Source organism: Gekko japonicus, unplaced genomic scaffold (assembly GCF_001447785.1).
Source record: "Gekko japonicus isolate JY-2015 unplaced genomic scaffold, Gekko_japonicus_V1.1 scaffold3619, whole genome shotgun sequence".
NCBI lineage: Eukaryota > Metazoa > Chordata > Lepidosauria > Squamata > Gekkonidae > Gekko > Gekko japonicus.
The window spans coordinates 1-13,596 of record NW_015165345.1 but is presented as its reverse complement, the minus strand read 5'-3'; the positions used below and the strand labels follow the sequence as shown (position 1 = coordinate 13,596).

Genomic DNA, 13,596 nt, shown 5'->3' with positions numbered 1-13,596 from the left:
GACAAGTGTTTGTCCAGCCGCTGCTTGAAGACTGCCAGCGAGGGGGAGCTCACCACCTCTCTAGGCAGCTGATTCCATTATTGCAGAACTCTAAACTGCAAAAAACGTTTTCTCTAATATCCAGCTGCAGGAGACATTTCCTGCAGGGGCGCACAGGAGCAGAGCTCCGGCAGTAAAGAGCCCAGGGGGCGGGCACATGCAACAAGCCCCGCCCCCTGCTTCCAGCAGCCCTCAGTCAGAGCAAGAAACAGCCAGGTAAGTTGCAGAGCCCCCACCACCACCACCCCCGGCCCAAAACAGTCCAGTGGCACCTTTAAGACCAAGTTTTATTCAGGTACAAGCTCTCCCTCCTCTTTGAGGACAGAACTGCACATTCCCCCCCTCCCGATAGCTAGCAGTCCAAAACAGTCCAGTGGAGCCTGAGCGATGGGTGTTGCCTTCTGACACACTTCCGGTGATGTCAGGGGGTGTGGCATAAGTTATGCTAATTAGCTCTTGCACCTCTTTTTCTACAAAATGACCCCTGTCCACCTGGTGCCTTCCTGCCCTGAATTTAAACCCATTCTTGCGAGCCCTATCCTCTACTGCCAACAGGAACAGTTCCCTGCCCTCCTCCAAGTGACAGCCCTTCAGATATTTCATGAGAGCAATCCTGTCCCCCCCTCCACCTCCTCTTCTCCAGACTGGACATTCCCAAGTCCCTCAGCCTTTCCTCGCAGGGCTTGGTCTCCAGGCCCCCGATCATCCTCATCGCTCTCCTCTGCACCCGCTCCATTCTGTCCACACCCTTTCTGAAGTGAGCCCTCCAGAAGTGTACACAAGACTCCGGGGGTAGGGGAGAGGAACCTGGCAGGGTTTGGGGAGGGGAGGGACTTCAACAGGGCATAATGCCATAGAATCCACTCTCCAAAGCTGCCATCTTCTCCAGGGGAATGGACCTCTGGAGATCAGTGGTCATTTTGGAGAGATCCAGCCCCTACCTGGAGGTTGGCAACCTTATCCTTTCCAGGACCCCAGTCAGCCGATTTTATTTATTTATTTATTCAGTTCATAGACTGCCCTCCCCTATGCACAGGGGTCCAGGCTATGAACAATTCCAACAATACCTTTCAATAAATACAGTTAAAACAGCAAACAACTCAAGAGCTATTCAGATGGTGTTTAAAAAAACCATCCTCACCCCATGAGGGAGAGAGGAACGATGTGGGGCGGGGGCAGGCTTGATGACAGACCATTGCTGTCTTCAGGGGTCATTGCGTAGAAAAAGAGGTGCAGGAGCTCATTCGCATAACTCATTAGCATAGCTTATTTGCATAGGCCACACGCCCTGGAAGTGTGTCAGAAGGAACCCCCCACTGCTCAGGCTCCACTGGACTGTTTTGGATTGCTAGCTATTGGGGGGGGGGAACGTGCAGATCTGCCCTCACAGAGGAGGGAGAGCTTGTACCTGAATAACACTTGGGTCTTAAAGGAGCCACTGGACTGTTTTGGATTGCTAGCTGTGGGGGGACGTGCAGATCTGCCCTTGCAGAGGAGGGAGAGCTTGTACCTGAAGGCGGGCCGGGGGGGGGGCTCTGCAACTTACCTGGCTGCTTCTTGGTCCTCGTGGCCCAACTGAGGGCTGCTGGGAGCAGGGGGCGGGGCTTGTTGCATGTGCCCGCCCCCTGGGCGCCTTACTGCCGGAGCTCCGCTCCTGTGCCCTCCCGCAGGAAACGACCCCTGGCTGTCTTCAACCACAGGCCTGGTGGGACATCTTTGGCTTACAAGCCCTGTGGAACTGCCTGAGGTCCCACAGGGCACGGATGTCGTTAGGCAGAGAGTTCCAGAAAAGGCCCTGGGCTCTGGTTGAGGGCAGCCGGATATCTTTCGGGCTAGGGACCACCAAGAGGTTCTCCTCTCCAGAGCATAATGCTCTTTGGGGGATATAACAGGAGAGGTGAAGGGGATATTCAATTCAATTCAATTCGATTTATTACGATCAAAGACCAGCAAATACCTTAAAATGTTACATATAATTAACAGAAAAATACAGCCAGACAGTTGGTACAGGTAAAAAATTTAGTTAAGACAACGTGGATTTTAAAATTTCCTAAGAAGTCATCGTCTTCTGTCTGGTTAGGATAGCCATATAGCACAAAATCTTGCTGCTTTAGCAGTAGTATCATTGCAAATATCAGCAAAAAGAAGAGTAGGATAAAACTGATTAGACCTGCCTGGGTAGGCGACGATTATTGGCATAATCTATTTAGAACGAACGTCGTGATGGAATTCGCAAGATAAGAGAACGTGCTCAGTTGTCTCGACCAGTCCGGAATCACAAGGACAGAGTCGGCTTGCCTAAAGATATAGCTATATATAAAGTTCCTTGGTGGTCTCCCATTCAGGCACCACCGACCATCTTGCTGGGTCACGACCCCTTCATCGATTTAGGGACCACCAACAAACCTGGATTATTCTATTTATACCCCACCAATCCATTCCAGGGCAATTTCCCCGGAAGAACCATCATCTAGTCTTAACATCCATGGCGTCCCTATTCCATGATAACGTGCACCGTCCTCTTGAGAGGTATCGCCAGACACGGACAAAGCAAAATACAGGTGAAGAGCAGAGCTCACTTACTGGCACGAAGCTGTCCTTGCGGAGACAGACAATGTCGCCCACATGTATGTCCTTCCACTGCTTCTTGCGGAATCTATGACAAACAAAGACAAAACATAACCTTGTATTCTCAAGGGGGCAGAGGAGACCCGTCCTTCTGTCTGTTGTCGTTCCCCTTGTAAAAATTTAAACTGTGGTCTGCCTCTGGAGAAAGGGGCTCTGGGGTACCCAGTGATGGCAACTGACAACACCTTCAGAGTGCGCACGACATCTAAGTAACTTGCGGAACTCCCTGCCACAAGACATATAGTGCTGGGAGGAGGACTGAATGCATCTTTTACGGTTCTCCCTGAACCCACCCCAAACCATCCTGTTCCTGGCAAACACAGGGCAGGCGATGCTCCACTTGGTAGTGGTTATGCCTCAGCAGGGCTTTTTTTGTAGAAAAAGCCCAGCAGGAACTCATTAGCATATTAGGCCACACCCCATGCCTTCCCTTGGTTTGCCTGGGTGCCCCGCGGCTGTGGGGAGCCCAGGCAAACCAGCCCTTGGAGCCCAGGCAAGCCAGCCCTTGGACAAGCCGGGGAAGGCACGGGGAGGCATTTAAATGCCTCCCCGATCCTTCCAGGCCCCCCTGGCCCGCCTGCCTCAGAGTAGCGGGGGGGGGGCTATTGCTCTCCAGGCCTTCCCTCTGTAGCCACACACGCAGAGGTTTTGGCTGTAGTGGGCGTGGCCAACTCTGAAGCCAGCCGGAACTCCGTTCCTGTGCGTTCCTGCCCAAAAATAGCCCTGTGGAAAGTGCCGTCAAACAATGTTCCCTCCAAGCTGTGGAGTCTTGTGAGCCAAAATTCTACTTTGTGAGCTACTGGCGTTAAAGTTGTGAGCGAGCGATTTGGCTGCTGCATAAATTAGTTTGCTCTGGAGCCCCTCCTTCCTGAGCCGAGACAAAAATGTGTGAGCCGGAGGCTAAAAAACTGTGAGCTAGCTCACACTAACTCAGCTTAGAGGGAACACTGGTCACAACCAACTTATGATGACCCCCGTAGTGTTTTCAAGGCAAGAGACTACAGGACTGGGCTAGCCTGGACTATCCAGGACAGGGGAGACGTGGTTTGCCGTGGCCTGCCCTTGCATCGCAACCCTGGACTTCCTTGGTGGACTCCCATCCAAATACTAAGCAAGGCCAACCCTGCTTAGCTTCTGAGATCAGACCAGATCAGGCTAGCCTGGCCCATCCAGGTCAGGGCAGAGGTGGTTTTGCCATTGCCTGCCTCTGCGTAGCGACCCTGGACTTCCTTGGCGGTCTCCCATCCAAGTACCAAATGGGGCCGACCCTGCTTAGCTTCCGAGATGTGATGAGATTGGCCTTGGCTGGGCCACTAGGTCAGGGTAATGCCTCAGTCCGTGTATAAAATCGGCCATTGATCTCCTTTTGACAGATGCAACTGGAGGAGGAGGAGACTGGATTTATACCCCGCCCTTCACTACCCAAGGGAGTCTCAGAGCAGCTTACCAACTCCTTTCCCTTCCCCTCCCCACAACAGACTCCCTGTGAGGTTAAAGAAGAAGAAGAGATTGGATTTATACCTCGCCCTTCACTACCCAAGGGAGTCTCAGAGCAGCTTACCAACTCCTTTCCCTTCCCCTCCCCACAACAGACTCCCTGTGAGGTTAAAGAAGAAGAAGAGATTGGATTTATACCTCGCCCTTCACTACCCAAGGGAGTCTCAGAGCAGCTTACCAACTCCTTTCCCTTCCCCTCCCCATAACAGACACCCTGTGAGGGAGGGGGGGCTGAGAGAGCTTTGCTAGAAACGGCTCTTTTTCAAGGACAGCTCTTATCAGAACTACGGCTTGCCCAAGGTCATCCAGCAGGTGCAAGTAGAGGAGGGGGGACTCAAACCCGGTTCTCCCAGATTAGAGTTCACGCACTTAATTACCACACCAAACTGGTAAAGAGTCAACAAGGAGAGTAGAGAGACGGCTACAGGTACCGGATATACAGGACGGGAGCCATTGCTCGCTGGATGGGAATGCTATGAGTAGTCTCTTGCCATTAATAGTAATGTGCCGTAGATTCAGGACAGACAACAGGAAGTCCTGCTTGGCTCAACAGCAAATCCATATGTGGAATTCACAGCCCCAGAATGTGGTGACGGATGGTTTTAAACAGGGATTAGAGAAATTCATGGAGGAGGAGAAGTCCATCAACAGCTTTGGGCCACAATGGCGACATGTGTGTGAATTCGCACAAGTTGCAGGCGACTTAACGGTGATCCCTCATTTCAAGGCAAGAGATGCACAGAGGTGGTTCGCCCTTGCCTGCCTCTGAGCGGTGACCCTGGACTACCTGGGTGGTCTCCCATCCAAATACTAACCAGGGTCGACTCTTCTTGGCTTCCGAAATCTGACAGAACTTCCATATTCAAAGGTAATGTGCCTCCATATACCAACAGGGGGCATAATGATAGTCTCTCCCCCCACCCAGCCCATTTCCTCGTCCTCCTCCACATTTCCGAGCCCAGTCAGGTGCAGAGATTGGCGGGGGGGGGCAGTCTGAGGGAAGGGAGTCTGCTCTCCAAAGTAGCCATTTCTTCCAGGGTGATGCTCTGTATTATTGGGGCTTGGGTGGGGGCAACACTGGGAGGGCTTCCGGAGTTCTGGTCCTGCTGGTGGACCTCCTGATGGCACCTGGGTTTGGGCCAGTGTGTGACACAGAGTGTTGGACTGGATGGGCCACTGGCCTGACCCAACATGGCTTCTCTTATGTTCTTACTTATGTTCTTATTTAGGGCCCCTGAGCACTGCTTATGGGATTTCCAGGGTCTACCAGGGATTTCCATCCCGTTGTCTACTGTGGAAAAACAGTGAACCCTGGGGCTGAGCCATCAGGGGTTTTGGTATGTTCTGTGGTCTCTGCTTATGTTCAGAGACACTCTGCCTTTTGCAAAGATGTCTTGAAATACACACACACACACACACACACACATACATATATAGCTGCAGCTGCTTCAGTGCCACCTTTGTAAAAAAAAATGATGTGATCCCAGCCAATCAGGAATCATATAGTGAATGAAATGACAGCATGACCATCGCTGGCCAATCGGATTTGGCTGCAGGATGATGTCATGAAGCCAGTTCAGAACGAGGCAAAGGGCCTCACTCTGAATGAGTGTTGGGAAGGAAGGTTTCATAGGGACATTTTCCTGGGGGTGGGGGAAGGGAATATATTTGCTGCCAGTCTCTCGGTATATTTTGGTTCAGCCCTTCCCTCACCTTCCCCCGGTCAAGATCTCACAGGGCCGGCTGTTGATTTCCCCATCGCTCCGGTGCCGTGCCTGAGAAGCAAAAGGGAAAAAATGAATTCTTCCCTATCAATGTTTGTGTCCTTATAGCTCTTGCTGTTCTGCTAGCCGCTCCTAGTCTGAGGAGATATGCATTTATTCATACATTCATACATATTCATAAATAAATGAATAAAATGAATATTTTGTACCATTTCCTGTGTTCTGCTCCTCAACTTATATATTGTTGTGTCATTAGTTGTTCCCGGGCAGGGGGGAAACAGTGCCAAAATGAGGGGGGATGTCAGCAGCGTCCCGACAAGCTGACATCATTTCTGGTGCACACAGGAAGTGAACTCTGGGCAATGTCAGGGCATCACCAGTGAGGTCCCCGCCACACCCAGGAAGTCCCCCCACCCCCGATGATTGACAGGAAGGACCCAGCAACCCAATTGCACACTGTTTTTCTGATGTTTTGTTTGGCCCCTGTAGTGTATTCAAAGCTGCCTTGAATGCATGATATGTTGTGAAACATCTAATTGAAGTGTAATGTAAAGCTTCGTCCTGGGCTAGGATCCAAATCCATCCAATCGTGTTACTAGCCCAGGAAGCACCTAACCAATCACCTTCTAGCAAGCTCCCTGAGCGGGAACATCCGTGATTGGTCCTTATGTGAACAACCTTATTGGTTGGTATTTGTACAGTGGGTGTGGCTACATTAGCCGGGAATGTTTAAAAGCAGGACAGCCGCAATGTAAAGGCTGTTCTGGCTATCCGATGTTGATCCGTGTTGGAGTTGTGTTCGAGTGGAAGAATAAAGTTGTGTTCTTGCTGAATCACTCTCCGACTGCTTTGTTAAGCGAGCGACTTAGCAGCCCCAATCAAAGTTCTTACTCCATTTTTGCATCTGGAATTTTCCTGTGGGTTAAAATTCCTGATAGCAAATGAGCAGTAAAGTTCTCCCCACTCTTTGCTATATTGGGTTGCTAGGCCAAACCTGGCAACCAGCAGGAGGGTTGGGAGTGGCAACGCTGCTACATCACTTCCAGGTTTTCCCAAAGTGTAGCTCTAGAAATTACTAGATCCTCTATGGGAAAATCATAGAGTTTCCAGCGATTCCTAGAGCTATCCTATGTCATTCCCTGGTCTGCCCCCCCCCCCGAAAGCGATGTAGCAACCTCAACAACATCACCGTTTTGTTTTTAAATTTCTCCAATTTCTGCCAGACTTCCTGGCATAGCAGGAGGCCTGACAATCCTATCCTGATAAGAACCACGGTAGAGACAGACAGCTTAGCAAGGTGGGAAACCCTGCAACTACTTCCTTCCTTCACAGCCTTTTTGGGTTGGATACAGAGGTTTCTTGGTCAAAAGGCAGCCAGCTTCGACAAGAACTGCTGAGGAGTCGAGGTAGAACAGATAAAAGGAAGTCCTTCTTCACCCAAAGAGTGATTAACACATGGAATTCACTGCTACAGGAGGTGGTGGCAGCTACAAGCATGGATGGCTTCAAGAGGGAATTAGATAAGCATATGGAGCAGAGGTCCATCAGTGGCTCTTAGCCACAAGGTATAGATAGGGACTCTCGGTATGGGGCAAGGGATGCTCTATATTCTTGGTGCTTGGGGGGGCAACAGTGGGAGGGCTTCTAGTGTCCTGGCCGCACTGGTGGACCTCCTGATGGCACCTGGTATTTTTTGGCCACTGTGTGACAGAGTGTTGGACTAGATGGGCCACTGGCCTGATCCATCATTGGCGTCTCTTATGTTCTTAAACTACAGCCTCAAAATGAAACTGGTACTCACAATGTCATCGATTAAGTCCCGGATGCCTCGGATGCTGAGAAGGATGCTGATCGGGAACAGGAGGGCGAACCAAGGCAGAGTGGAAATCTCCGGGATACTCTAAAACGAAGGGGAAGCTATTTGGGTGGGTGTGATAATCAGGGCGAAGTTGCGAGGGATGGCTTCATCCACCTGTTCTTCAATGGCATCTCGGTCCCTTGTGTGGGTACCATATCAAAAAGAGGGCAAAAGCGTTCAACCATGAAAAGAAGAGGAGGAGGTGGCCTCATCGGCCAGCGTCACCCATGATACCATGAAGGAACCCTTTTGCTCTCCATCAGCTCAATCTGAGGTGCCCAACCTTTTTGAGCCTTTGGAATTCTGACAGAGGGTGGTTATGTGATCTCTGATTGGTTGGAGGAAGAAGGAAGGGGGAAAGAAGTTGCAACCAAAGCCCCCCCTCCCCTACACAAAATTGCGTTCCAGGGTGTGGGAGACGAAGACTAGCAAACAAGACTGGAAAGAAGACAAGAAGAAGATATTGGATTTATATCCCGCCCTTCTCAGAGCGGCTTACAATCTCCTTTCCCTTCCCCTCCCCACGACAGACACATTGGGGAGGGGGAGGGGAGGGGATTGTGAGACTCCTTCGGGTAGTGAAAGGTGGAGTACAAATCTGATTTTTTCTTCTTCTTTTTCCCCACAACGGACACCCTGTGAGGTAGGTGGGGCTGAAAGAGCTCTCTTGAGAACTGCATTTGATAGAACAGCTCTGAAAGAACACGACTGACCCAAGGTCACACCAGCAGCTGCATGTGGAGGAGTGGGGAATCAAACCCAGTTCTCCCAGATTAGAGTCTGCGCTCCTAACCACTACACCAAACTGGCTTTTGCCATCAAGGTGGCCATAATGAGGTCTCCATGAAAGATTGTTTGTGTCCCCCACAAAAGCTACATTTGACATGAAGTCAACATAGATGTAGCCCTAACCTGCATGCTCAACATTTCCAAGCTTGGGGCAGATGGCAGAGCCAGAGTCCCAAATCTGCTAGGAACACGATACCCTGCAAAGGCATCCGCTCCCAAAGCCCACCCAAAGGCTACCGCAAGCAGCTGGCTAGTCAGTTCTCACCTGTAATAAAATGACGTGCAAGAAATAGAGATTTGCCACACGGTGAAATTGTTCATACAGGTTGAGAGGGAGGAAAGTGAGGACGTTGTACTTGGCCGTCTTGATAGAGTTGCCCTGGAGGAAAATTAGCGGATCTGAGCACACTGTGCCAAAACTCTGCACTGAGACATTCTGCCGATGAAATTAGTTAGGCCAATGCTGGTTTTGTTTCTGATGGGCGTCAAACCCCCCCCCACACACACACACACCTTTCTGGGAGTGTAACCCCTAGCTCCAGGGGTCATTTTGCAGAAAAAGAGGTGCAGGAGCTCATTAGCATAACTTATTTGCATATGCCACACCCCCTGACATCACCGAAAGTGTGTCAAAAGGCAACACCCACCACTCAGGCTCCACTGGACTGTTTTGGATTGCTAGCTATTGAGGGGGGGGGAACGTGCAGATCTGTCCTCGCAGAGGAGGGAGAGCTTGTACCCGAATAAAATTTTGTCTTAAAAGTGCCACTGGACTGTTTTGGATTGCTAGCTATGGGGGGGGGGGATGCACAGATCTGCCCTCACAGAGGAAGGAGAGCTTGTACCTGAAGGCGGGGGGGGGCCTCTGCAACTTACCTGGCTGCTTCTTGCTCCTCGTGGCCTGACTGAGGGCTGCTGGGAGTGGGGCTTGTTGCATGTGCCCGCCCCCTGAGCACCTTACCGCTCCTGTGCACTCCCACAGGAAATGACCCCTGCCTAGCTCAGAGGTGTTGAACTCATTTGTTATGAGGGCCGGATCTGACATCAATGTCACTTTGTTGGGCTGGGCCACATGTGCCACAAATTGTAATGCTGGTTACCAGATATAGAAACTGCATAAAGGACAGCAGCTGGTAAGCTCCAAGTTGGTGTATCCTCACTGCAAGGCCCCATGGGCTGGGAGGGGGGTGCAGAGGAAAACCCACATGGGTGGACTGGAGAGCCAGCGGTGCGGCACTGGGCAGATGCTCCCACACTGCTTAACTGCTGCAGACGTGGTTGTTCCGCCACGCGGAAGCCACAATTAGAGTGTTTCCACCCACTCCCCCCTGAGCAGTCTCCTGTTCCCTCTCTTGCACTAGTTGCTCACGGGCCGTATAAGAGCCCTGGACGAGCCACTTCCAGCCCCCAGGACTTATGTTTGACACCCCTGACCTAGCTAGTAATGGGATGAGCCAGGAAGGGTAACGCCTCTCGATGCAGAAAGGTGCAGACTGTGTGGAAATCAGAGGCGAGAAGCAAGACTGCCCTGCTGGGGAGCTTAAACCTTAATCCGTAGACTCTTAACGGCTTGTTTAAGGTAACCATGATTTGTGAATGAAAACTGGCAAGGGAGAGAGACTTTGACGGCATATTGGAAGCGTCCGAATAACGAGAGTTTCAGGTTGCTGTGTTGAAGCTATATACAGTGGTTTTATTTACAGAATATTTACAGACAGTCCATACCACCTTGCAGTCTCCAAATCACGATATTGTCCGACAAGGTGCTTCGCAGTAAACTCATTCACAAGTGTGAACACTTACATCAGGACTGTTCCCCTTATATACAAACTGGCACCAATCAGAGTCCAGTGCTGACTCATGGTGTCCATTAATTAAGCTGATGCAACCTAGTTGCAATCTGTACCTGGTGACACTGTCACATGACAGTTTAACCTGTCACCATAGATCAGGATGATCTAACTCAATCATACCTGGCTGTCATCTTGTCCAGATACAATTATAGTATACTGTCAGACTTCTGTTCTAAACTGTCATTTTAGAATTATTGTTTCAGGGCTGTGTTATCTAGTGGGGAGTTTATTTGGGAGGACCCTCCTCTTGGAAGCTGGCACACAGAGATTTCAGCTGGAGACTTCTTGGGCCAACAATACAAGGAAAGAGATGGACTTTGGGAGTGGCAAGCCGTGAAGGAGGGAAAGGTTAATTGTTTGGACTTTAAAAGATCACTCTTCTGTTGTGTTACTAAGATCTATGTTTTTCTTACACGATGCGATGTTAAGTGGAAAGTAAAAATGGTTTATTTTCTTTGAATTATTACAAGCAGGGGTCATTTCCTGCAGGAGCGCACAGGAGCAGAGCTCCGGCAGTAAGGAGCCCAGGGGGCAGGCACATGCAACAAGGCCCGCCCCCTGCTCCCAGCAGCCCTCAGTCGGGCCACAAGAAGCAGCCAGGTAACTTGCAGAGCCCCCCCCCCAGCCCGCCTTCAGATACAAGCTCTCCCTCCTCTGTGAGGGCAGATCTGCGCATTCCCCCCTCCCATAGCTAGCAATCCAAAACAGTCCAGTGGCACCTTTAAGACCAAGTTTTATTCAGGTACAAGCTCTCCCTCCTCTGCGAGGACAGATCTGCACGTCCCCCCCACAATAGCTAGCAATCCAAAACAGTCCAGTGGAGCCTGAGTGGTGGGTGTTGCCTTCTGACACACTTCCGGTGATGTCAGGGGGTGTGGCACATGCAAATAAGTTGTGCTAATGAGCTCCTGTACCTCTTTTTCTACGAAATACCCCTGATTACAAGATTCATTCCAAGTTCTGCCCCACAGAATCCACAAACTGAGATTACACATGCATGCCTACTGGTCGATCTGAAATGCTCAATGGGTTTTGGCGAGCATTCAACAGTGTTAGCTGTTGTAGATTTTCCGGGTTGTCTGGCCGTGGTCTTGGCATTGTTGGACTTGACGTTTCACCAGTAGCTGTGACTGGCATCCTCAGAGGTAGAACACAAGAAGACGGAGTACTCTCTGTGTCAAGCCTTCGACAACATATTCAACAGTGTGCTTAGAAAAGGACTGCACTTTTCTGTCCATGCAGTCACAGCTCTAAAGTTACACAAATAACTTCCCACTGGGGGTTCTTTAGGCTCAGGGGGAAAGCTGGGGGCGAAGGAGGAGCTCCCTCCTCCACCCACGCCGTCAATCATCAGCAAAATCAGCTTCTGAGGCTTAAAAAGCAGCATTCTTGGAGCTGGCGTTTGACTCTGATCAAGGTGGTAAACCTGGATGCACCTTGTACACCAATGTATAGCTTAGCCCTTGAACTGTAGACCAGAAGGTCGGTAGCTTGGCAGTCTGAGACCCTAGTGCCGTGTGAGCTCCCGTCTCTGGCCCCAGCTCCTGCCAACCTAGCAGTTCAAAAGCAAGAAACTGCAAGTAGATAAATAGGTACCACTTCGGTGGGAAGGTAACAGCGTTCCGTGCACCTCGGCGCCTAGTCATGCCGGCCACATGACCATGGAAACGTCTTCGGACAGCGCTGGCTCTTCGGCTTGGAAACAGAGATGAGCACCGCATCCCTAGAGGTTGATTCGACTGGCTTTCGAGCAAGGGAACCTTTCCCTTTACCTTACCTAAGGATTTAAAACCAGACTTCCCAGGCTCTAACCACTACACAATATTGACGCTCTAATCATCCTCATGACGTAAGATGGAGTGGACAAGAAGGTTTATACACATCTCACAAGCAACTGGCAAATTTTCAGATTTCTATTTTTTTTTTAATTACTCATTGTTATATATTGCTTCCAGAACTGAATTTTGAGGGAAGGTAGAGGTGTGGAGAGCAGAAATCCGCCCCGCCCCCGTAAGACTCCAGGAATTCTTCCTTACCGCATATTTTTTCTTTTTCAGACAGTAGGCGTACCTCTTCCGGAATTGCTCGTGATAAGCCCGGTCATTCGCTTTCACGATCCAGGTGAAATCTGGGGAAATACAATGGCCGTCACTGAAGGAAGGTCTCAAATTCTCAAGATATCATCCCTGCCAGGAAGGGTCAGCCTTTTCAAAAGTATTTCTCTGAAACCCCAGTTTCTCCCACCAGTCCCAGTTGAGGGAAGACGTTATGGGACCTGGGTTTGTTCATGGAGGGGGGAGGGGTGACAAAAAAAGAAAGCATTGATATCTCCAGCCCACCGAAGGAAGGAAGGAAGGAAGGAAGGAAGGAAGGAAGGAAGGAAGGAAGGAAGGAAGGAAGGAAGGAAGGAAAAACAACAAAAAGGAAGGAAGGAGGGAAGGAAGGAAGACATTCAGACACGACTCCCAGACCCCCCAATCACCTATAACCATAGACAAGTATAACTTAAAATTGATGTAGGGTTTAATTCAACAAAGAGGCACGGGAAATCAAGGCAGAACACACCCATGCAGAACTCAGACTTAGGTTGCGATCACACACACCTTTAGATCCAACATAGGTGTGAATGCCTGATGGATCTAAAGCGTGCAATCAGACCACAACATCTGGGAAGCATCCCGCAGTCATCAGCAACCCGTGCTGCTCCGCTACGGAAGCAGAGTTAAAAGACACCGGGGAAAGTCCAGTAGTAAACGGGTTCCAACGAGCCACGGACGGACTTTCCCCTGTCTGATCACGCAAGCACGCTCTTGTGCCGTCGGGATGGTCTGATCAGGCCCTCCAAGCTCGGTGCCGTCCCCCCCCCTTCACAGTATGCGCATTATCGCATACTCCACAGGGGGCCCTCAGTGCGGAGGTGCGATTCCTCATCTATGTGCATGGCAAACAAACAGCCAAAAAAAAAAACCCCGACTCACTTGCAGTTGCGTCCAGTGTTCCCTCTAAGGTGAGTTAGTGTGAGCTAGCTCACCAGTGACGGTCTGAGCCCACAGCTACAAAGGGAGGTGTGATCTCGCAACTGTGTGTCAAATTCCTCCAGAGGAGAAAGCCTCACTTCCCCTCCGCTCCAAGTGGCACATCTGACCGCAGCCTTAGCATGACTTAAAGCTGGAACCCAAGAGGGAAATACCTGGAGATTTTGGGGGTG

General features: G+C 50.5%; 1 protein-coding gene across 1 annotated transcript in view; it reads right to left on the bottom strand.

Annotated features, from left to right (window-relative positions):
* The window catches only part of ATP8B3 (ATPase, aminophospholipid transporter, class I, type 8B, member 3), a gene marked incomplete at its 5' end in the record, with an annotated part of 76,862 nt that extends 64,346 nt beyond the window's left edge, over window positions 1-12,516 (bottom strand). Inside the window, 5 exons of the mRNA XM_015410569.1 lie at window positions 2,623-2,695; window positions 5,878-5,939; window positions 7,690-7,788; window positions 8,801-8,914; window positions 12,425-12,516. Coding sequence (XP_015266055.1) covers window positions 2,623-2,695; window positions 5,878-5,939; window positions 7,690-7,788; window positions 8,801-8,914; window positions 12,425-12,516 — 440 coding nt within the window. The remainder of the gene's footprint in view (window positions 1-2,622; window positions 2,696-5,877; window positions 5,940-7,689; window positions 7,789-8,800; window positions 8,915-12,424) is intronic.
* Between the last annotated feature and the right edge of the window lie 1,080 nt (window positions 12,517-13,596).